Here is a 23,735-nt window from a genome sequence, read left to right as displayed (position 1 = left end):
TCTCTGTCTCTCTCTCTCTCTCTCAAAAAAAAAAAAACATTAAAAAACAAGAAAAGAAATTAAGAGCCAGATGCTCAACCAGTGGAGCCACCCAGGCGCCCCACTGTTCTGTCTTTACATGAATTGTCTGATTTGATCCTCATAAAAAACCCTATTCCATAGGCATTTTGTAGATAAGAGAACTAAGAAATGTTAAGTCAATTGTTTTTGGGTCTCTGCTCATAAAAGGAACTTCATGGCAGCAGCTCACCCCTGACTCATAAAAGGCATCTTTGAAAACAAGCACACAAGGGAGGTCATGGCCTTGGAATTTGGGTATAAAGAAATAAGAGGGCGCCCGGGTGGTTCAGTCAGCTAGGTGTCTGACTTGGGCTCAGGTCACAATCTCACAGTTCGTGGGTTTGAGCCCCGAGTCAGCCTCTGTGCTGACAGCACGGAGCCTGCTTGGGATTTTCATTCCCATTTCGCTGCCCCTCCCCCACTTGCACTCTCCCTCAAAATACATACACAAAAGACACACGAAGTTGAGTCAGTGTAGTCAGGCAACACTGGGTTGGACACTCTCAGTGCTTCAGTTTGTTCCCCTGTAATGAAAATATTAATACTTGCTAGATGGGCTGTTGTGAGAAACAAGAGAATTCACACATACAGAGCCCCTTTGCACAGTGGCTGACACATAAAAAGGACCCCTGGGGGCGCCTGGGTGTCACCGTCAGTTAAACATCCAACTTCGGCTCAGGTCATGATCTTGCGGTCCGTGAGTTCGAGCCCCGTGTCGGGCTCTGTGCTGACAGCTCAGAGCCTGGGTCCTGCTTCGACTTCTGTGTCTCCCGCTTTCTGCTCCTCCCCCAGTCATGCTCTGTCTCTCAAAAATAAATAAATGTTTAAAAAATAAATAAATAAATAAATGTTTAAAAAAAAAAAGGACCCCTGTACTTACCAGCTGCGAGGCTTATTGCCGCCATTCCTCCTGGCACAGCCCCGCAAGAACTGGGCATGGATACTATAGTGTGGGCCTGCGGCAGAGGTCACGCAGTTGTGTGACAGACAGGTTCCCTTCTTCACTAACAGAAACAGTGGGAACTGCTTCTCATTGGTTGGAACTGGTGTTGCCCTGGCAGCACCTATAAACATTCTGCCCGAGGGAACCAGGGGAAAAGCGGCTGGGAGTCTCTTTCTGAGGCTTCCTTGGCCAGTAACTGTTCCAAACAAGGATCTGGTCACTCAGGTACCCGGTGTTGTTAAGGGTGGGAGGGCCCGGCGATGGGTTGTCCCCAGTCAGCGCCCAGACCCCAGACTTGACCACACCCTGACCCTTTCTACCCCTGCTTATACATCTGGCCCTCTCATGAGGAAGGGAAGGGGAGAAAAAGAGCTAGGACGGGCCAGTCGGAGCGATGCTTAAGAATGATTTGTGCCCAGGGGCACCTGGCTGCCTTGGTTGCTTAAGCATCCGACTTTTGGTTTCAGCTCAGATCACGATCTCACGGTTTGTGAGTTCGAGTCCCACATCGGGCTCTTGTGCTGACGGTGCAGACCCTGCTTGGATTCTGTCTCCCTGTCTCGATCTCAAAAATAAATTCACTCTTCTGCGGGAACACAGGACTCTCCAGGCAAGGTCTTAAGGAGGTCCTTCCATGGATAAAGCCCCCACCCCATTCACCTGGTTCTGGAGGTCATAGGTTTGGCTTCCATTCATTGAGAGGCAATTTGCTGGCGTACGGGGAAGGGGGCAATTTGCTGAAACCCAAGTCACTGAGTGACCAAGTTGCCAAGGGGACCATTCTTCAAAGGATCAAGTTGCTGTATGGTTAACTCACCAAAGCTGACTAAATTTACCGGTTTACCAAAAAACTCCATTGTTTTCTTTAGCTGCAGGGTTTATAGCAAATTGTGGTGGGCAAACTGGCACAGCCCTCAGGCTGGGGAGAGCCAGTTCTCCAGGGTGAAGGGCCATCAGATCCCCTTGTCTGCCACCCTTCAGTCTCTCCTCATCAGGGATGGGCAGCCTGGGGAGATCCACTCCCCCAGCAGGCGGCCTTGTCCACCCCCTGGATGTAGCAACGGGGCACTGAGGCAGATGCAAACTGAGCTCAAAATGCTAATGTGAAGACTCACATGAACACGAGTCTGCATTGTTACTGAATGTTTAAAAGGCCGCTCAGTCCTGTCCTGGACGGATGGCCGCGGGAACCAGGCTGCCTTGTGCGGCACCCACCACACCCTGGAACCAACAATGACACTGAGGAAGGGAACAGTGAGTGACCCTTCTTGAAAGAGGCCCACGGAAAGCAAGTGAGCACATTCTGGACTTCAGATGGAAATGTGAGAACAGAGCCCCACAACCCTTTGTGAATCCTGGAGGGAGGAGAGCGTAGTAGTTAAGCACGCGGGGCTGTGGAGCCAGACAGTCCGGGTGTGAACTTGGCCTTCCTCCTTTCATGCGGTAACAAGAGTCCCTCTCTTTGTGACTCAGGGTCCCAGCAGAAACTTGGCATACTAAAAGTAGGGCAGGTAGGGAAGGGTTAAGTAGAGGGAGTATTTACAAAGGTGTGGGCAGAGAGTAGGGAGAAGAGGGCAAGGGCAGCTCCCTGGGGCCAGAACAGCAGGGCCACAGGGCTGAGGGCAGAGGACAAGCGCCCTTACGGGACTGAGAAGTGAGGCAGCTGCCCCGGGAATATATAACTTGCCCGCACTCTCCTCTCTTGTCCCGGTCTCCACATTGTGTGGAACCTCCTGGAAGCCAGAGGACATGGGAGAGCCCACGGATGCAGTCCAGCGAGGTCAGCCTTCCAAGGCAGAGAGCAGGGCGTACGGGGAGGAGAGGATCTGAAAGGGGCAAATGCAAGGTGGCCAGTCATAATGTCATGGGGCAGCAGGTGAGTTAAATGAAACGTACATTAAACACGCAAAATTGGGAGTTGCTATTTACAGAAAAATAAAGGGAGAGAGAGATCTACTTTTTTTTTCAATTAAAAAAATTTTTTAAGTTTATTTTTGAGAGAGAGAGACAGAGTGCGACTGGGAGAAGGGCAGAGAGAGAGGGAGACAGAATCCGAAGCAGGCTCCAGGCTCCCAGCTGTCAGCACAGAGCCTGGCCTGGAGCTTGAACTCACGAACTGTGAGATCGTGACCTGAGCGAAAGTTGGACGCTTAACCGACAGAGCACCCAGGTGCCCCTGGAGCGATCCATGTTTATGCAGCACCCCATCCTGTAAGGACTGCCTGCGGGGATGTATAACTGTGCTAGAAGTGATTTCTCCGAAGTGAAGAGACTTAAGTGGTAGCCAGGGAAGACAGAGAGGAAAAGATGTGAAAAAGACGGAAAGTGTGCAGATGTTCTTAGCGCTGTGAGGAGCCCTTGTTCTCAGGCCTAATAACTCTAACTTTCACAATCTCCCAGATGTTAAGGACATATGGAAAATTTTAGCGATCTATGACAAACGTGCTAAAACAGGAGCAAACACATAATTTCTTGATGGGATGCATCTCCAGCCATAAAGCAGGATCATAGTCTGCGCTGTAGCAGCAGAGAGCACGCCCCCTGAAGGCAGACGCAGAAAGACGCACTGAGCAAGTGGACGCGTGATCTCCACCTGCACTTCACATTTGTCTGGAAGTGTTAACCAAAGCGAATACATAGGAGAGGTGTATGTTTCAGGAAAAAGATGGTAAAAAAGGATAGTTTCTGGCAGATGGTATAATTTGTACACCTGGAAAATTCAAGAGAAAAAACGGAAAATCCACCTCCTCCTATACTGTATTGCCTCTAATGATTTTAATTCACTTTATTGTTTTAATGTTTATTTATTTTGAGAGAGGGGGGCAGAGAGAGGGAGAAAGAGAATCTCAAACAGGCTCCACACTCAGTTCAGAGTCTGACGTGGGGCTCGATCTCATGACCAGGAGATCATGACCTGAGCAGAAATCAAGAGTCAGACGCTTAACTGATTGAGCCACCCGGGAGCCCCTAATTCACTTTAAAGAGCCACGTGCCCCGAAGTCACCTAAGTAGGGATTGAGGCTCTCTTAAATACTCAACTAGAAATCAATATTGTTAGAACTCCAAAGAAGTTAGGACTCACTCTACTACATCTTTTTTAATATATAATTTTTTAATTTGTTTTGAGAGAGACAGAGTGCAACCAGGGGAGGGGCAGAGAGAGAGAGAGGGAAAGAGAGAATCCCAACCAGGCTCTGCAGGGTCAGTGCAGAGCCCGACACGGCTCAAGAAACTGTGAGATCATGACCTGAGCTGATATCAAGAGTCGGACGCTTAGCCGACTGAGCCACCCAGGCGCCCCTCTACTGCATCTTGATTACAAGTGTTCACAGTTATGAGCATCTGAAAATCCTTGATTTTCAGGAAAAATAGACCCCTGAAGCTGGGCACAAAGGATAAACCACAAGGCCTTATTAAGGGTCTATCCCGACCCCCACTTTTTTTTTTTTTTTTTTTAAATCTCCACCCTTTAAGTCCCTGTTGCCCCCTAGAGGTAACCACCTTTTCCTATGTCTTGTTATTCTTCAAGAGATGGTCCGTATTTAGATGAGTGTACATGTGCACACGCGCAAAAGGTAACTCCTTGAGTTCCTTTCTCCAGGCAAGAGAAAATGGTTGGGACTAAAAGAGTCAGAATCCAGGACAAAACGGGTATGATTGAAAGTCCTGGAAGCCAGAAGGCGGACACAGAAGACACCAGTAACGTGAACAAACTGGCTCTAGAGATAGTTCGGAGCGCCATCGCCGCTGCAGTGAAGTGCGTGGAAGGTAGCGATCTTGGTTGGGTATGTGGGGAGCGTGTCGCTGTCCAGCGCCACACTGCCGGGCAGCTAACACATCCGCACCTTTATTTTGCAGAGACTGAATACACCGTCAAGAACATTAAATGGATCACACACGGTGAATTCACAGCAGAAAAAGGCCGCAGGCAAATTGAGAAGTTTGTTTCGGTAAGTTAGCTGGCGACTCCAGGCTGGCAAACAAGGACACGGGACAAATACAAGGGCACAGGACAATGTAATGACTGTTTTATGAAAACTGTGAAATCCGGGAGCCCTAGATGATATCAAAGGTCGCTGAATACGGAAACATTGTCCCCATCGGGGTTCCCAAATCCACCTATGATAGTCTTTGCAGGTGAAAGGCACAAGCGTATTTCCTTGTTTTAATCATCCTGACCTTACGGTTCCCTAGGGAATCTGCTATTCCCAGTCAGGCAACTTTCCTAGGCCAGTGCTCTAGTGGGGGGGGGGGGGGGGGGGGGGGGGGGGGGGGGGGGGGGGCTAGTGAGGTAAGGAGGGAAGGAGGGAGCTGTTCTTCCAAAACAGGAGCTCTCCATCAGCAACCCTAGAAACCTGCTAGTAGCAGAGCGGATGCCGAAGGGTCTTTTCAGTTCAGTTTGGGAACATACTGCCCGCACACTATGCTGCACACGCCTGTGACTTCCTTTCTCTTCTCCGCCCGTGCCTGGCTCTGAACCAGCTGTGCGGCTTATCCTGCCAGCACTGGAGAGAAGGCCCTGGGCTGCTTTGCCTAACTGGTGGGGTGGAATTAAAAACGGCTTGGAATCCCTGCTCGCTGGATTTCCTCCGAAGAGAGACAGGTTAGGTTGAGATAGGTGGAGGCAATCTCCCCAGCTCTCCGAGAAGTTTCCCCACTGTCTGGGTTCCTCCGGCCTGCCCCATCGAAGCCTACAGCCCTAAGGGCACTTTCCTAGGCCCCAGGAGGGCCCAGTCAGGTGGGAACGAGGTGGCTCCACACCCTCTTATGTCCCAGCAGGCACAACTCACCCTTCCAATTACAAGGGGTATTTAGAGCACACGGATGATGCGTGGTGCGGAGCACTACTTACTCTTGCACCTTCTTGCTCTGGGGAACGTCTCCATTTGGAGTTGGGCAAAAGCCTCTGCCTCCTGCTCCCAGGGTTTGTGAATGAGGCTGGGGTGGGACACAGAACAAGCAGAAACACTTCCCTCCAAGATGCCGCCTGTTATTTTTTAAAAAAATTTTTAATGTTTTTATTTATTTCCGAGAGAGAGAGAGAGAGAGAGACAGCTGGGGAGGGGCAGAGAGAGAGGGAGACACAGAATCTGAAGCAGCCTCCAGGCTCTGAGCTGTCAGCACAGAGCCCGATGTGGGGCTCGAACCCACGAACTGTGAGATCATGACCTGAGCCGAAGTGGGACGCTTAACCGACTGAGTGAGCCACCCAGGCGCCCCACTGCCAGTTATTCTGAGTAAAGGCAGACTAGTCTGGAAAATGGCCTTGACGGGATCTGAGGCCCCTCCTCCCTCCTAACTATTGCTCAGACTCATCACCTATGACCTACTGCCCTTTCACCTTTCTCACTCCAGCCACACCTGTCTCTTTCCTTTCTACTGCCACGCATGCTCCCACCTCAGGGCCTTTGCACTTGCCGTGCTTGCTGCCTGGAACCCTCTCCCCTGCGATCTATTCTCGTCGTTCATGCCGTAGCTCTCTGCACTCACTGACAATGATGCGAGGACTAGAAGAACCCTTCCACAGCTAAAGACATAAAGAAAAAGCCACATCAAGAAGGTAGCAGGGACAGAACTAAACCCACAAATGGGAGGGGCCGCATAGGTGTGCAGGTCCTCCCTAAGGAGTGGGGGGGGGTGAAGTTCAAGCCCCACATGGGGCACCACTATCCACCCTGGAGATCTGCACCAGGAAGATGAGGACCTGTAACATCTGGCCTTGAAACTCAGCAGGCTTGGGCGCCTGGGTGGCTTAGTCGGTTAAGCGTCTGACTTCGGCTCAGGTCATGATCTCACGGTTCGTGGGTTTCAGCCCTGAGTCAGGCTCTGTGCTGACAGCTAGCTCAGAGCCTGGGGCCTGTTTCAGATTCTTTGTCTCCCTCTCTCTCTGACCCTCCCCTGTTCATGCTGTCTCTCTCTCTCTCTCTCTCAGAAAGAAATAAAAAACATTTTAAAAAATTAAAAAAAAAGAAAGAAAGAAACTCAGCAGGCTTTACTTCCAGGAGCTTTGAGAATCAAAGGGGCTGCTTAACTCTGGGAATGCAGTGGGGAAACAAGGCTCTGCTCTTAAAGGGCCCACACGCCATCACTCTAAGACCAAGCACAGAGGCGGTGGTTTGAAAGGTGCCTGGGCTCTAGGGGAAAATGGATTGACTAATTTTAGGGTTCTGTGCCAGAGGGGCAGGGATCCGCAGGAACTTTCTCTGCAGTGGAAGTATCGGTGGGCACCAGCTCAGACACTATCTACCTTGCTAGCACTGCTGACCCTGCCCTGGCATTGCCCTGCAGACACGCTGCCGAGCACCACCCCCCCAAAGCAATCACTGCCCTGCCACACCCGGTGGACAACCTTGGCCAAGACCGGTGTCCCCTCCAAAGCAACCCATGCCCCGGGGAGGCGGGGGCCCAGCCCCACCTGCCAGCACGGCCACAACTCTCACTACCAGACGCTGCAGCCTGCCGGGCCAAAGGCCAGCCCCGCTCACCAGTGCCTCCACAGCAGTCACAGCTGATTCACAACAGGACAGGGCCCACAGCCCACACATGGGACACCCCCGGAGTGCTTCGTTCTGGTGACGAGGGGGGGATTATACTACTGGGGCCCACAGAGCCCACCTACATAAGGCTGCTACTTTTACGACCAGGAGACGGAGCTGACGTACCTAATACACAGACACAAACACACAGAGTCAGATAAAATGAGGAGACGGAGGAGTATGTTTCAAACTAAAGAACAAGACAAAACCACAGAAAGTGACCTAAAATAAAACAGAGACAGCCAATTTACCTGAGAAAACAGTTCACAGTCATAAAGGTGCTCACAGGAGTTGGGAGAAGAATGGATGAACTCAGTGAGAACTTCAATGGAGAGACAGAAAATATGTTTTTAAATTGATGCTCAATGGGGCGCGTGGGTGGCTCAGTCCATTAAGCGTCCGACTCTTGATTTTGGCTCAGGTCACGATCTCACGGTTTGCGGGATCGAACCCCGTGTCCGGCGCTGTGCTGACGGCGTGGAGCCTGCTTGGAATGTTTTCTCTCTCTCTCTCTCTCTGCCCTTCCCCTGCTCATGCTCTCTCTCTCAAAATAAACAAACAAACTTTAAAACAAGGAGAGCTGAAGAATACAATAACTGAAATAAAAAATACACAAGAGGGGATCAAGAGCAGATTAGAAGATGCAGAGCAACACATCAGTGATCTGGAAAGCAGGGTAGGGGAAATCATCTAAGCTGAGCAGCAAAAACAAAAAAAGGGAATTCTGAAGGAATGAGGGTAGGATAAGGTAGCACTGTAACAGCATCAGCATCCTAACATTTGCATTACGGGGGTCCCGGAAAGAAAAGCAAGAAAGGGACAGAAAACCTATTTGAAGATGTCATATCTAAAAACTTCCCTAACCTGGAGGAAGAAATAGACATCCAGGTCCAGGGAGCACGGAGACACGGAGAGCCCCAAAGAAGAGAAACCCAAGGAGGTCTACGTCAAGACATATAATAGTTAAAATGGCAAAAATTAAAGATAAAGAGAGAATCTTAAAAGCAGCAAGAGACTACAAATCGTTATATATAAGGGAACCCCCTTAAGGGCGATCAGCTGATTTTTTGGCAGAGTTTGCAGGCCGGAAGGTAGCGTCATGGTATATTCACAGTGCAGAAAGGAAAAATTCACGACCAAGAATACGCTACCCAGTGAGGTCATCATTCAGAATTGAAGGAGCGATCAAGAGTTCCTAGACAAAAGTTAAAAGAGTTCATCACCACTAAACCAGCCTCACAAAAAATGTTAGAGGGACTTATTTAAGTAGGAAAGAAAAGGCTATAACTAGATGTGAGAAAATTAAGAGAGAAGAATTTTCACAGGTAAAAGCAAACATGTAGCAAACACTCATAAGGCTAGTATGAAGGTTAAAAGACAAAAGTAGCAAAATCGATGATAGCTACAGTAATTAGTTAAAGCGGTATACAAAATGAAGAGATGTAAAATATGATGTCAAGTACGTAATGTAGGAGGGAGTAAAAATGTAGCACTTCTAGAATTGTTCAAAATAACTTAAAATGAACTTAAAATACACTGATATATATATATATACACACACAGCAAGTTATATATAGACCTAGTGGTAACCACAGTCCAAAAACCTATACTGGACACACGAAAGATACAGGAATCCAAACAAAACACTAAAGAAAGTAATCAAACTGCAAGGGAAGAGAGCAAGAGAACAGAGAAGAACTACGAAAACAGCCAGAAAACAATTAACAGAATAATAAGTACATGTGTAGCAGTGATTACTTTAAATGTAAATAGACTAAATGTCTCAATCATAAGACATAGGGTGACTGCATGGATAAAAAAACAAAACCCACCTAGAGGCTGCCTATAAGAGACTCATTTGCAGACCTCAACACACATACAGACTGAAAGTGAAGGGATGGGAGAAGATATTCCGAACACACGAGGGAGGGGGAGGAAAAGTAGGGTAGTAGTACTTATACCAGATAAAGTAGACTTTAAAACAAAGCCTATAACAAGAGACAAAAGAAGGACATTACGTAATGATAAAGGGGTCGATCCAACAAGAAGATAGAACACTGGTAAATATGCACCCAATTCAGAAGCACCTAAATGTATAAAGAAAATACTGACAAATATAGGGGCGCCTGGGTGGCTCAGTCGGTTAAGCGCCCGACTTCGGCTCAGGTCCTGATCTCACGTTCGTGGGTTCGAGCCCTGCGTCGGGCTCTGTGCTGACAGCTCAGAGCCTGGAGCCTGCTTTGGATTCTGTGTCTCCCTCTTTCTCTGCCCCTCACGCTATGTCTCTCTCTTAAAAATAAACATTAAAAAATTTTTTTTAAATACTGACAAATATAAAGGGAGAAATTGACAGTAATACAGTATTAGTAGAGGATTTTAATACCCCACTTATATCCACGGGTAGGTGATCCACACAGAACATCAATAAGGAAACGGTGACCTCGAATGACACATTAGACCAGATGGATTTAACAGAGATATACAGAGCACTGCATCCCAAAACAGCAGAATACACATTCTTTTCAAATGGACATGGAACATTCTCCAGGGCAAATCACACATTAGACCAGAAAACAAGTCTCAGTAAACTTAAGAAGACTGAAATCATATCACATCCTTTCTTACCACAAGGGTATGAAAATAGAAACCAGTTACAAGAAGAAAACTAGAAAAAACCCACAAACACCTAGAGGCTAAACGTGATACTAAACAACAGACGGGTGAACAAAGAACTCAAGGAGGAAATAAAAATAAAAACCTTGAGACAAATAAAAATGGAAACACAACAGTACAAAATTTATGCAATGCAGCAAAAGTTCTAAGAGGGAAGTTTATAAGTGATACAGGCCCAACTCAAGAAACAAGAAAATCTCAAATAAACAATTTAATCTTGGGGCATCTGGGTGGCTCAGTTGGTTAAGAATCCGACTTGGGCTCAGGTCATGATCTCACAGTTCGTGAGGTTGAGCCCCACGTCGGGCTCTGTGTTGACAGCTCAGAGCCTAGAGCCTGGAGCCTGCTTGGGATTCTGTGTCTCCCTCTCTCTCTATGTGCCCCTCTCCCACTGGCTCTGTGTCTCTTTCTCTCACAAATAAAAACATTAAAAATTTTTTTAAAAAATGAATTTAATCTTATACCTAAAGGAATGAGAAAAAGAACAAAGCCCAAAATTAGTAGAAGGGAGGAAACAATAAATATCAGAGAGAAAATAAATGAAATAGAAGCTTACAAAAAAAAAACAAAAACATTAGAAACGGTCAATGTTCTTTGAAAAGATAAAATTGGAAAACCTTTAGCAACACTCATCAAGAAAAAAAGGGGGGGGGGCGCCTGGGTGGCTCAGTCAGTTGGGCATCTGACTTCAGCTCAGGTCATGATCTCGTGAGTTCAAGCCCCGTGTCGGGCTCTGTACTGACAGCTCGGAGCCTGGAGACTGCTTCAGATTCTCTATCTCCCTCTCTCTGCCTCTCCCCTGTTCGAGTTCTGTCTCCCTCTCAAAAATAAATAAGCATTTAAAAAAACAGAAAAAAAGAAAAAAAGAGAGGATTGGAATGAAGAATATGAGAAATGAAAGTTACAACTGACATCACAGAAATACAAATGATTATAAGAGGCTGCTATGAAAACTATTCGTTGCAAACATTTTAAACAACCTAGAAGAAATGGGCAAATTCCTAGAAACAATCTTCCAAGACTGGAATCAAGAAGAAATGGGGGCACCTGGGTGGCTCAGTCGGTTAAGCATCCAACCTCGGCTCAGGTCATGATCTCACGGTTCGTGGGTTCGAGCCCCGCGTCGGGCTCTGTGCTGACAGTGTGGAGACTGCTTGGGATTTTCTCTCTCCCCCCACCCCCCCGCCCTTCCCTGACTCGTGCTTTCTCTATCTCAAAATAAATAAACAAAATTTTTTTTTAAAAAGAAGAAATGGAAAATCTGAACAAATTGCTAATAATGAAATTGGATCAGTACTAAAAAATTCCCAGCAGACAAAAGTCCGGGACCAGATGGCTTCACACGTGAATTTCACCAAACATTTAAAAGAGTCGATACCTATCCTCCTCAAACTATTCCAAAAAATTAAAGAAGGAAAGCTTCCAAATCACTAAGACCAGCATTACCCGTATACCAAAGCCAGACAGACACTACACAAAAGAAAATTCCAGGTCAATATCCCTGAGGAACACAGATGCAAACATCCTCAATGATTAACAAACTGAATTCAACAATAAAAAAAAAGGATCATATACCATGATCAAGTGGGATTTATTCCAGGGATGCAAGGATAATTTAATACCCACAAATTGATCAATGGTTATACACCATGTTAACAAAACTGTTAACAAAAAAAAAGGATAAAAATCATATGACTGTCTCAAAAAATGCAGAAAAAGCATTTGGCACAATTCAACATCCAACTATGATAAAAACGCTCAACAAAGTGGGCACAGAGGAAATATACCAGCACATGAGAGAGGCCCAGATATGACAAACCCACAGCTAACATCATGTTCAAGTGTGAGAGGATGAAAGCTTTCCTTCTAAGATCAGGAACAAGACTAGAATGTCTACTCTTCCCACTTAAAAACAATTTTTTTTAATGTTTTATTTATTTTTGAAAGACAGAGCGTGAGCAGGGGAGGGTCAGAGAGAGAGGGAGACACAGAATCTGAAACAGGCTCCAGGCTCTGAGCTGGCAGTCAGCACAGAGCCCGTCGCGGGGCTCAAACCCACGAGCCGTGAGATCACGACCTGAGCCGAAGTCAAGACACTTGACCGATTGAGCCACCCAGGTGCCCCTGCTCTCGCCACTTTTATTCACCCCATAGTGCAAGGCCTAGCTGCAGCAATGTGACAAGAAAAAGAAAAGGCATCCAAATTAGTAAAGAAGTAGTAAAACTGTCATGATTTACAGGTGACATGATACTATATATAGAAAACCCTAAAGACTCCGCCAAAAAACTATTAGAATAAATGAATTCAGTGAAGTGGCAGGATACAAAATATACAGAAATAGGTCTATACACTAATAACACACTATCAGAAAGAGAAATCGAGAAAGCAATCCCATATATAATTGCATCAAAAAGAATAAAATACCTAGGAATAAATTTAACCTGGGAGTTAAAAGACATGTACTCTGAAAACTGTAAGACAATGATGAAAGAAACTGAAGATGACAAATAAATGGAAAAATATACCACGCTCATGGACTGGAAGAATTACTATTGTTAAAATGTTCATACTACTGGGGCGCCATGGTGGCTTAGTCGGTTAAGCATCAGACTTTGGCTCAGGTCATGATCTCGTGGTTCATGGGGTTTGAGCCTTGCATCAGGCTCTGCGCTGGTGGTGCGGAGCCTGCTTGGGGTTCTCTCTCTTTTCCTCTCTCTCTGCCTCTCCTACACTCACACATTCTCTCTCTCTCTAAGTAAGTAAACTTGAAAAAAAAAAAGTCCATACTACCCAAAGCAATCTACAGAATTCAATACAATCCCAATAAAAATACCAATGCAGCCTTCACATTTTAGAACAAATAATCCTAACATTTATATGGAGCAACATAAAACCCCATTTAGTTACAGCAAAGCAGGAAGTATTATGCTCCCAGATTTCAAACTATACTGCAAAGCTATGATAATCAAAACAGGATGGTACTGGCACAAAAGCAGACACATAGATCAATGGAACAGAACAGAGTCCAGAAATAACCACACTTAGATGGTCAATTAGTCTATGCCAAAGGAGGCAAGCATATCCAATGGCGAAAAGACAGTCTCTTCAATAAAAGATGTTGGGAAAAATGCACACCTGCATGCAAAAGAATGAACCTGGACCACTTTCTAACACCATACACGGAAATAAAGTCAAAATGGATTAAAGACCTAAATGTAAGACCTGAAACCATAAAACTCCTAAAAGAAAGCACAGGAAATAAACTCTTGGACATCAGCCTTAGCAATATTTCTCTGGATCTGTCTCCTCAGGCAAGGGAAACAAAACCAAAACTAAACAACTGCAACTACATCAAACTAAAAAACTTTTGCACAGTGGAGGAAACCAACAAAAGGAAAAGGCAACCTACTGGATGCGAGAAGCTATTTTACCAATGAGATGCCTGATAAAGGGTTACTATCCAAAATATATAAAGAACTCCTATAACTCAATACCAAAATGAAAATCCACTTAAAAAATGGGCAGAGGTGGGGCGCCTGGGTGGCTCAGTCAGTTAAGCATCTGACTTTGGCTCAGGTCATGATCTCAAAGTTTGTGGGTTCGAGCCCCGCATCGGGCTCTGTGCTGACAGCCAGCTCAGAGCCTGGAGCCTATTTCAGATTCTGTATCTCCCTCTCTCTCTGACCCTCCCCTGCTCATGCTGTCTCTCTCTCTCTCTCAGAAATAAATAAAACATTAAAAAAATTTTTTTTAATGGGCAGAGGGCCTGAACAGAAATTTTTGCCAAAGAAGACATACAGATGGCCAAGAGACACATGGAAAGAGGCTCAACATCATTAATCAGGGAAATGCAAATCATAACCACAGAGATTCCACCTGACACCAGTCAGAATGGCTAGTATCAAAACAACAAGAAATAACAAATGTTGGTGAGAATGAGGAGAAAAAAGAACCCTCATGCACTGTTGGTGGGAAGGTAAATTGGGGCAGCCATTATGGAAAACAGGACGGAGGTTGCTCAAACAATTTAAAATAGAAATACTGTATTTTATCCTGTGGGATCCAGCAATTCCACTTCTGCATATTTATCCGAAGAAAACAAAAACATTAACTTGAAAAGACAGACACATCCCATGTTCACTGCAGCATTCTTTACGATAGCCAAGATGTGGAAGCAACTTAAGTGTCCATCAATAGATGAATGGATAACAAAGATATGGTATGTATATACAATGGAATATTATTCAGCCACAAAAAAGAAGGAAATCTTGCCACTTGTGACAACATGGATGGACCTAGAGGGTATTATGTTAAGTGAAGTAAGTCAAATACCATATGATTTCACTTCAACACATGACATCTAAAAAACAAAACAAATGAACTAACAGATTAAAACAGAAACAGACTCGTAAATATAGAGAACAAACTGGTGGTTATCAGAAGGGAGAGGGGTATGATTTGGGTGAGACAAGTAAAGGGGATTAAGAAGGAGAAGCTTCCAGTCATAAAATAAATTCACGGGGATGAAAAGTACAGCAGATAAAAAAAAAAAAAAAAAAGAAAAGTACAGCAGAGAAAATACAGTCATTAATATTGTAGTAACTCTTGTATGGGGACAGACCCACTGTGATCATTTCATAATGTACGTAAATGTTGAATCATTACGTTTTATGGCTGAAACTAATGTAATACCGTCTGGCAACTATAGTTCAATTTAACAAAGATTCTACCTCCTCATTGAGGCCTTTCTTGGCCATCTCATCTAAAATTACAACCCTTTCTCCTTCTCTGATTTACTTTTTCCCTTAGCATTCAGCTCTACCTAAGATACTAGATTTTACTTATTTACCTTTGGCTTTTCTTCTACCACCGGATCATGTGGTCCAAGAGGGCAGAGGCTTTTGTCCCTTTCTCTGACCTCAGCCCCTAGAAAGGTCAGGTATGCAGAGATGTTCTATAAATAAATGTTGAAAACACGAATAGACTTATTCTCTCTTATTCTCTATTCCACGAACAGACGTAATCTCTAAATACCATTATTTGTTCACAGATGAGGGGTTAACTACTTGGTAGGACTGTTATGAGGATAAGACAATTAGAAAGTAGAACGTGACGAGGCGCTTGGGTGGCTCAGTTGGTTGAGCGTCCAACTGGCTCTGGTCAGGATCTCACGGTTTATGGGTTCAAGCCCCACGTTAGGTGTTGCGCTGATAGTGCAGAGCCTGCTTTGGATTCTGTGTCTCCCTCTCTCTGCCCTTCCCCTACTGCACTCACTCTCTCTCTCTCAAAAATAAACATTAAAAACTGCTTTTAAAATTAAAAAAAGAAAAGTAGAAGGTTACCGAAAAGCTAAAGGCTCTATATAGCTACTGACATAAAATCACCTTGTTCCTAGCCCTGCTAATGCGGTGAGCCCTCCAGGTAAAGTCTCCCATCTAAGTGTCAGATATTTATTTTTAATTTTTTAATGTTTATTTATTTTTGAGAGAGAGACAGAGCGTGAGCAGGGGAGGGACAGAGGAGTGGGGGGGCCCAGAATCTGAAGCAGGCTCCAGGCTCTGAGCCGTCAGCACAGAGTCCGACGCAAGGCTCGAACCCACAAACTGTGAGATCATGGCCTGAGCTGGACGGACGCTTAACTGACTGAGGCACCCAGGCGCCCCTGAGTGTCAGACATTTCCGATGGAGAGCTTTCGCAAGCTTACTGCAGATTTTCCAGAGTGCACCATATGCCAGGGGATGGCCAATTAGTAGTTTTAGCCAAGCACCGCCAAGCACTTCATGTGCATGATCTCATCTAATCCCCACAACAAACCTGTAGGTGGGTACATCACTGTATCCATTTTGCAGATGAGAAACCCTGAGGCTCAGAGAGGTTGGGCAATTTGTCCAAAGTCTTTCTGATGAAGCAGCAAAAATAAAGTTCTGACTCACAGGTCTGGTACCTTTTTGCTACCATAGTAAGAAAAGCTCTTTTTGATGATAAAAATAATGCAGAAGTCTTACTGTCCGTGAAAAATGCAAATTCAAAGGATTTTAAGGCACTGCAATGTGTATAAGAATGGTTAAGCCTGGTGTCCGAAGTCTTGTGTATTTTGGGGGAGGGAACAGGGATACTTATACGTTACCAATGAGCACAACAATTAGTTTATTCTTTGAAGGAACACAATCTGGGAACAGGAATATACAAATATGTTCTTTCTAAGAGTAAAGTTGGAAAAAAAAACGATTTTAAAAATTAAAAAAAAATAACCAAATAAAAGTTGGAAAATCCCCAAGGCCTAACATATAGTTAAAAATTATTTTTATAATAAAAGTAAGACATCATTATAAAAAAGGCCCCGGTGAGCAAAAGGACACAGAGTAGAAAATATAAGTTTCCCCTTTCACCCCCCACAATACCCAGTTCTACTCCCTCAAAGGTCACTTACCATTGATAAGTTTTGTGCATATACTTCCAGGTGCCTGTTGATTTTGAGTGTCCAATAATATGTGGTTGGCTAAGCCATCCGTGGTAGAGGAGCACAGTGAGATACTGTTCCCTGGAAGCGAGTATATGAAGCAATGTTATGCAAAAATTACAAAATACAAGGATAACACACACTCACTGGAGCTACACAAAAGTCAGCTGCCTGAACACTGATAAAAATGGGAAGAGACTGGCCTGATGGAGATAGTGGAATTTAATGTGCCGAAGGCTGCCCAAGTTCACAAAAGGGAAAAGAAAACAGAACAAAACCAACTACTGAGACAGCAAATTGAGAGGAAGAAAATCTTAGAATGGAGACATCTGGTCGGGTGGAGAGAGCACTGAGCAGGCTGCTCAGGAACCCTGGGTCCAGTCCCAGCTGTTGTGGGCTGTCTCTTCCCGTGTCTAGGCCCCAATATGCTCATCTGCCAAGTGAGGGGTTTCCTTAAATGGGCTCTAGGGACCCTTCCAATGGTACAAAGTCTTTGTGCGGCAGATGAAACATTAGGGCTGAAGAAATAGAATCATATAGAAAGGTTGGAAAGAAAAGCATTGCTCCAGTGGGTCACAAAGGGGGACCTGTCAGGCGCCTTCATTAAGAGGAATGCTAATCTGTGTAAAATACAGTCCCTGATCTCAAGGAATCTGGTGTCTGGTGCTCTTGTCTGGCTGACTTGAAACAACCAGTTGGGTGTAAGTCTGAAATAAAGTAAGCTGAGCCCCCCAGCCTTTTTTTTTTTTTTTTAAAGGAGGGCCGGAAATCTGTCTGCCATCACCCTCCTACTGTCCCTCCTCACATCACTGAGATTGTTAGACTAACTCCCTTCCTTCCTTCTGTGGACCTTCATCTTAATTCAGCATCTTTTTTTGATTTGGAAGCTTCCTGTGCCCCAGTAGCCAAGCCAAGGGGATGCAGATGAATTGAACTTGTTGATTACCAATAGCATTCGAGGCCCTGTGCTGCGACTCGGGGCTGCATTATGACTTCTGTGGGCCCTAGGCACTAGTAAGATGTGTGTGGAGAAAGAAACATCTCCGAGGGGGTAGATAGGGATCTGAGGAGTCGGATGATCCTAGTGCCTGACCCATTCCTTTTCTGAACTTACTTTATATATCACCAATGTCTGCAATGAAGTGAGGCTGATTTTCAAAAATAGCTTGTGAGATCAGCCTCATTACATTTTCTTCCTTCCTTTCTTTCTTTCTTTTTTCTTTTTTCTTTTTTTTGTGAGACAGAAAGTCTGAGAGCAGGGGAGGGGCCAAGAGAGAAGGAGAGAGAGAATCCTAAGAGACTCCAGGCCTAGCATGGAGCCCGATTCGGGGCTCGATCTCATGACCGTAAGATCATGACCTGAGCCAAAATCAAGAGTCGGATGCTTAACCAACAGAGCCACCCAAGCACCTTGCAGCCTCATTACTCATACCTTTGGGCCTCCCAAGCAGAGTGAGCAGAACACATGTTCTAATCACTTTCTAATTACTCTCCAATGAACCAAACTTGCCACCCAAGTCAGGGTCTGGAAGGAGGTCAGTGTGCAAGCGTGCATGGCGTGTACGTACACCCACATATCTGAGCGTGTGCCTCTCTGTGTTCCAAAGCCCAAGCTCAAGCCATGTTGCCTTCGTCGCTCCTTTCGTGTCAGCTTCACCTTTTCTCTCCACTTGCGGAGATAATTGGGAGGTGACTCTAGTGTGACTCTCAATCAAAAAAGGGGGGGACGGACGACAGAAGCAGGGCTTGTAACCCTTACTGTCGTGTGTTGCCTTTATCTAGAGGACGTGAATAGAAGCATGCTCTTCTTCCTGTGTGCATTTTCTTTTTTCTATGAAACAGACTTGGGAGTATCAAGACCGCTGGGTGCACTACACACAGTTTATAGAGAGGAGAGACGTGGTTCACAGCTACTACTACATCTACTGCGTGCGCTGGAGTGTTCCAACCGCCGTGAGACCCATGCCACAAGTCTCCGCCTCTGCCTACTTCACCATCAAGATCACCAAAAACAAACCTCCAGTAAGCTCTCCCTTTTCTGCCCTGTTCACTTAGATGAGACTTCAGTGAGAACGGAGACTTCTCTCGTCAAGGTCATCGATGACCTCCTTTTTTTTTTTTTTTGGTACAACTTAATAGTCTCACAAAATAGTGCTTAATAGTTCTTTCTGTCTTCATCTTGCTTGGCCAATCTGTAGCACCCGCCCTAGCTGCTCACTCCCCTTCTTCAGGAAATGTTTCATTTGGCCATTAGAACAACATACTATCCTGGTCTTCCTCCTGCCTCACTGACCCTTCCTTCTCAGTCTCCACTGGCCTGGAGCCTATCATCTGTACTCATTCCCTTGGCGATCTTATGGTCTCCCGGCTTTAAATGCCACCTCTAGCTTATGATCCCCAAATCCATATCTCTAGCCTAGACCTCTGCCACTGTTTAATAAACATCTCCTGTTTAATACACACCTCACTTCTTTTCTTGTATCCAAAACTGAACTTGCCATCTTCCCTTCCCAACCTGACCTACCTGCAGACATCTCGTAAAATGAATTTATATCACTCCTCTGTTTCACTGTGTTTCTCAAACTTCAAAGTGCCTGCAAATTGATGGGGGATCTTGTCAAAAGAAGATTCTGATTTGGCAGGTCTGGGGTGTGGCTGGAGAGTCTGCGTTACTAACGAGATCCTAGGCGATGCTGACGCTGCAGGTCCACTGAGCACAATTTGAGCAGTGAGGGCCTACGAGGCCTTGTGTGATCTAGTCCCTTGTTATTTCTGCTTTCCTCCTCCACCTCCTCCCTCAGTCACTCTCCTCCGGCTGCTGTGATCTTGCTATTCTTGAACAATCCAGGCACAGTCCCTCCACTGGACCGCTCTTCCCTCGGTATGTGCATATCCAGCTCTCACCTCCCGGACCACACTTTCTATCCCTCCCCCCACTCTTTGCTTTTCTCCAGAACACTGTATTACCTTTTGATAGTCTATGTAATTTACTGTCTTGTTATGGTCTGCTCCCCCTACCAGAATGTAAGTTCCACAAAGGCAGGAATGTCTGTCTTGCTATAAAACGAGGCCTGGCAAATAGTAGGCACTCAGTAAATACTTGAAGGGATGACTGCCTGTAGCTGCCAGGCAGATGGCGAATATGAACTATTGATACCTGGTGTGAAAGGAGTTAAAATAACACCCATGGATCTAGGGCTCGGGTCATCAGAGGAGCAGGGCTGGTGCCAAGCATAATGCCCAGAACACGGCAGACATAAAAATGTTATTTCTCCTCTCGCTTTCCATCCTTTCACAGGAGTTACTGAGGCTTCGTCTGACTCTAAAGCTTTATATATGGCTACACAGTGAGCCAACTATGTCTCATATTTATCCCAGCCTACTACAAACTTATCTATTCGAACCTGCAGTAATGTAAAAATGTCAAGTATGTGGAGCTCTCCCTTCCCCTAGTCACCGATCCTGCCATCAGCGGCCTTGCTAAGTGGCAAGGTTGGAGACTGGAAAGTAAGGCTGGTGGAGGGAAGCAAGACCATGACCAGAGCCCATGCACTGAGTGCTCAGGAGAAGGGCTCTTGATCAGTGTTCCAAGTATAATTTTGGAAGGGAGAATGGGTGGGGGTCACTGAGACAATTTTACAACCGACATTTTTATGTGGCTTTAAAAACGTTTTCAAATATTACTTCATTCTTACACTATTCCTAAGAGGAAAGTACGGTCAGCTGAGTAAAGTGGAACACGTAAAGAAGGTAAACGACTCTTCATGAGGAACACAAGCCTTTCCTGACTTTTTTCCAATTTTTAATGGAGATTCTTTATGTTATGTGTTGCCGAAAATATCTTTTGGGGAACAGAGATTTGAAGTAACAAAGAACCTATAGACATCCCAATAAGGAGGGTAAATTCTAGAAATTTATGAGTATATGTATATGGACAAGGGTGGGGATGGAAGGAATTAGGAGCTGGTATGATTGCTCTAGGCTAACAGTTGTCATTTTCTCTCTTAGGATATGCCCATTGAGGTCTCTTATATCTTTGAGGGCCATTCGTTAGTTCACAGGTAACGAACATTTGGAGACTTTTTTTTTTTTCATAATCTCTACCCCCAACGAGGCTAGAACTCACAATCTCGAGATCAAGAGTCACATGCTCTACTGACTGAGCCACCCAGGTGCCCCCGGAGACTTATTTTTAAAAAGGTGGTGGGAAAAGGTTATCATACCCCAGGAACTTAGCAGGCCCATAGCCACAGGTAACTCATGTAACGGTCACTTTTCTTTGACCCACCCACCCTATTAGGATGGGCTAAAAGTAGGATTCTGCCATTGTTTCGTTATTCAGTAATTAGAAACTTAAGGATTAGTTGCTGAGGTAGAGTGGGAGCGAAGTGGGTCAAGTCTATTGTTTCTATGGGAAATTTCACAATCATATGGAAGTAAGTCCTATATAATAATCTTTTATTTGTACAGGACCTCTTTTAAAGAATCTTCCCATATAAACTCAACGCTTTTATTGATTGGGTCTATGGAATAGAGACGACCTTCACTCCCCATCCCCAAAACATTCTTTGCTTACTAGGAACGTAACAGAATAAACAGGGGATCCCTGGCTCAAATGTTTTGTTTTATTTTAAAAGGTTTTAGGGGGCGCCTGGGTGGCTTAGTCGGTTAAGTGTCCGACTTTCGCTTAGGTCATGATCTCCCGGTTCGTGGGTTCGGGCCCCGCGTCAGGCTCTGTGCTGACTGCCAGCTCAGAGCCTGGAGCCTGTTTCAGTCTGTGACTCCCTCTCTCTCTGCCCCTCCCCTGCTCATGCTGTCTCTCTCTCTCTCTCTCTCCTAGAAATTAAAAAAAAAAAAATTTTAAAGGTTTTAGTATGTTTGTTTTTCTTCCTCTGCAGACCAGGAATGACTCGCTTTCGAGAAAAATGGCTGAGGGACATTACTGAGGCCAAAAATATTTTAATGGAGTCAATTGCCTTCTAATTCAATGGTGTCTCATTCCTACAGAATGCTTTAGGATTGGATTTCTAATCACAATGTGTTAAAAATACGATACTGCACATCAAACCACGGAATATTTATTGAATAATAAACTTTTGGCAAACAATCCAACTGTATTTTTTTCTTTTTTGCATTCATTCATTTTCCATTCGGCAACTTCCATCACATTAGCAGAGTAACCAGTAAGTTGTTTTCCATTTTCTAAATGGTTTTTCCCATCACTACCTATATCACTTAGAGTCTTACAGGTAGAGAAGCCAAGTTTAGAGACTTGCTAAAACTCACCTGTCAGACTAAACTGAGATTGACACCTGGCAGCTCATTCCCCCACGTGAGCATAATTCTCTAGTGCATAACTGGGGAAAAGACAAGGGGTGATGATCCTACAGCTCATAATATTTCCTTACTCATAGGCCCCTTCCTTCACTTACAGTGAGTAAGTTAAATAATACATTTTGAAACCCTGAAGCCGGGCATGCTGCCTACGGCAACACAGCATCCCAACCGTGATGGCGACAGGGTGGCCTGAAGACAGGAGACAAATGTTCGATAGCCACCCTTACTTCGTCTTCTTCCCAGACTAACACCAGATCATCACTTGTTCCTACCGTCCCCATGAGGCTGTCTTGCCTGGCTGCAAAGTGTTAAAACACCAAAGACAAAATAACATTACGGGCAATTACTTACAGGTATGTCAGAATATGTATTTACGTAGGTAAGCACTGGAAGGGAACACAGAATACTAAAGACAATGGATGTGGTAAGACTGTGGGTAATATTTTTCTTCTTTTTTTTGACTCTTCCATTTATGCAATAGATACAAAAGGAGGGAAGATCTTATCAGAACAACAGGCCAGGAGGTGGAAAACTAGATTAAGTCTCCCTGAAGAATAAAACATGTATTTCAAATACAACACCCCTCCTATTTGATGTATGGCTCAGATGACTAAACACAGTTTGAAGCAGTAACTCTCATGAGATCAAAATAAAATACTTTCAGTCCTTTTATTCTTCCCTCCTCTTTACCAAAGAATTTGCTACTGAAGCTGTTCCTTGGTAGATCTTTCCTGAACAGACTCTGGTGAAAGAAATGGAAAGTTCTGAAATACATTAATATATTTTCTCTCATTTACTAAACAAGCATTGTTGCCTATCTACTCTGCTCCTCTGTGGGGGAGACAGGAGAATCCAATAAAAATCCACAATAATCCTAGATCAGAGCTGTTGCACTTAAACTACCCTGCCTACTGAAAATGAGACTGTTAACTCCTTTAGTCTCTAGGAACCAGTAATAAAAAATAATGTTCTTTGAGAACAAAATTCTTAAATAGGGATTATACATTTTGGTTTTATTACACAGCAAGTAAACGGATTATGACTCATAAATTTGGACACTAGTTTCCTTTTGTCTTTTGGAAATAAGAGGTTTACCAGGTTAGGCAGCAGCGACAATGATAAACCGAAATCACTTCAGATTCAGGGGGTCATAAATATTGCTACATGCCAAATGGTTTAGTTTATTTGTTGTCGGTTAAAGGTAGACACTTTCCTAGAATATATGTTAAATAGTAAACTGTTTATCAATACTTTGCAATATGACTGCCTTATTTTAAAACTTTGGAGGAAAACACTTTAAACTATTACGAGGGCATTTCATAACCAGAGTGAGAACTTTTCCACCCCCCAAGTAATTTAGATTTATCCTAGACACATAACAACACTGCTCAAAACAAACTTAACAGAAATAGCCCAAACTTCTCTTGTCCCTTTCCCCCTGCACTCTTGTGACCTAACAATTCAAACTGAACAAAATAATGGAAGAAAAAGATCACGAACTGCTAGTCCCAGAATTTTCCATTTCTCCCAAACTCAGAAGTCAACAGTAGCCATAAGAAGTGATAAAGTAAGGAGTTCTATACAAAGTTAAACTGAATGACAGATGTAAAAAAATAAACTGAAAGGTTTAACAATGTTTAAAATGAAATATGCTTATTACATAAAGGACAGACTTAAAATACATTTACTATCATTTCAGCTTCATCCTTACAAAATGACAATGT

At 44.5% G+C, this 23,735-nt stretch overlaps 1 protein-coding gene across 1 annotated transcript; it reads left to right on the top strand.

Annotated features, from left to right (window-relative positions):
• The first annotated feature begins 1,115 nt into the window (after window positions 1-1,115).
• Window positions 1,116-21,736, top strand: AKAP14 (A-kinase anchoring protein 14). The gene is made up of 6 exons (XM_039219843.1): window positions 1,116-1,228; window positions 4,605-4,771; window positions 4,862-4,953; window positions 18,517-18,696; window positions 20,683-20,735; window positions 21,573-21,736. Exons 2-6 carry the CDS (start codon window positions 4,615-4,617, stop codon window positions 21,655-21,657), a joined length of 567 nt encoding a protein of 188 aa, XP_039075774.1. The 5' UTR covers window positions 1,116-1,228; window positions 4,605-4,614; the 3' UTR covers window positions 21,658-21,736.
• Window positions 21,737-23,735: the final 1,999 nt, after the last annotated feature.

This window comes from Hyaena hyaena, unplaced genomic scaffold (genome assembly GCF_003009895.1).
Source record: "Hyaena hyaena isolate Hyena2069 unplaced genomic scaffold, ASM300989v1 scaffold_840, whole genome shotgun sequence".
Lineage (NCBI taxonomy): Eukaryota > Metazoa > Chordata > Mammalia > Carnivora > Hyaenidae > Hyaena > Hyaena hyaena.
The sequence above is the reverse complement of the archived record's forward strand: the minus strand, read 5'-3'. Positions and strand labels throughout refer to the sequence as shown.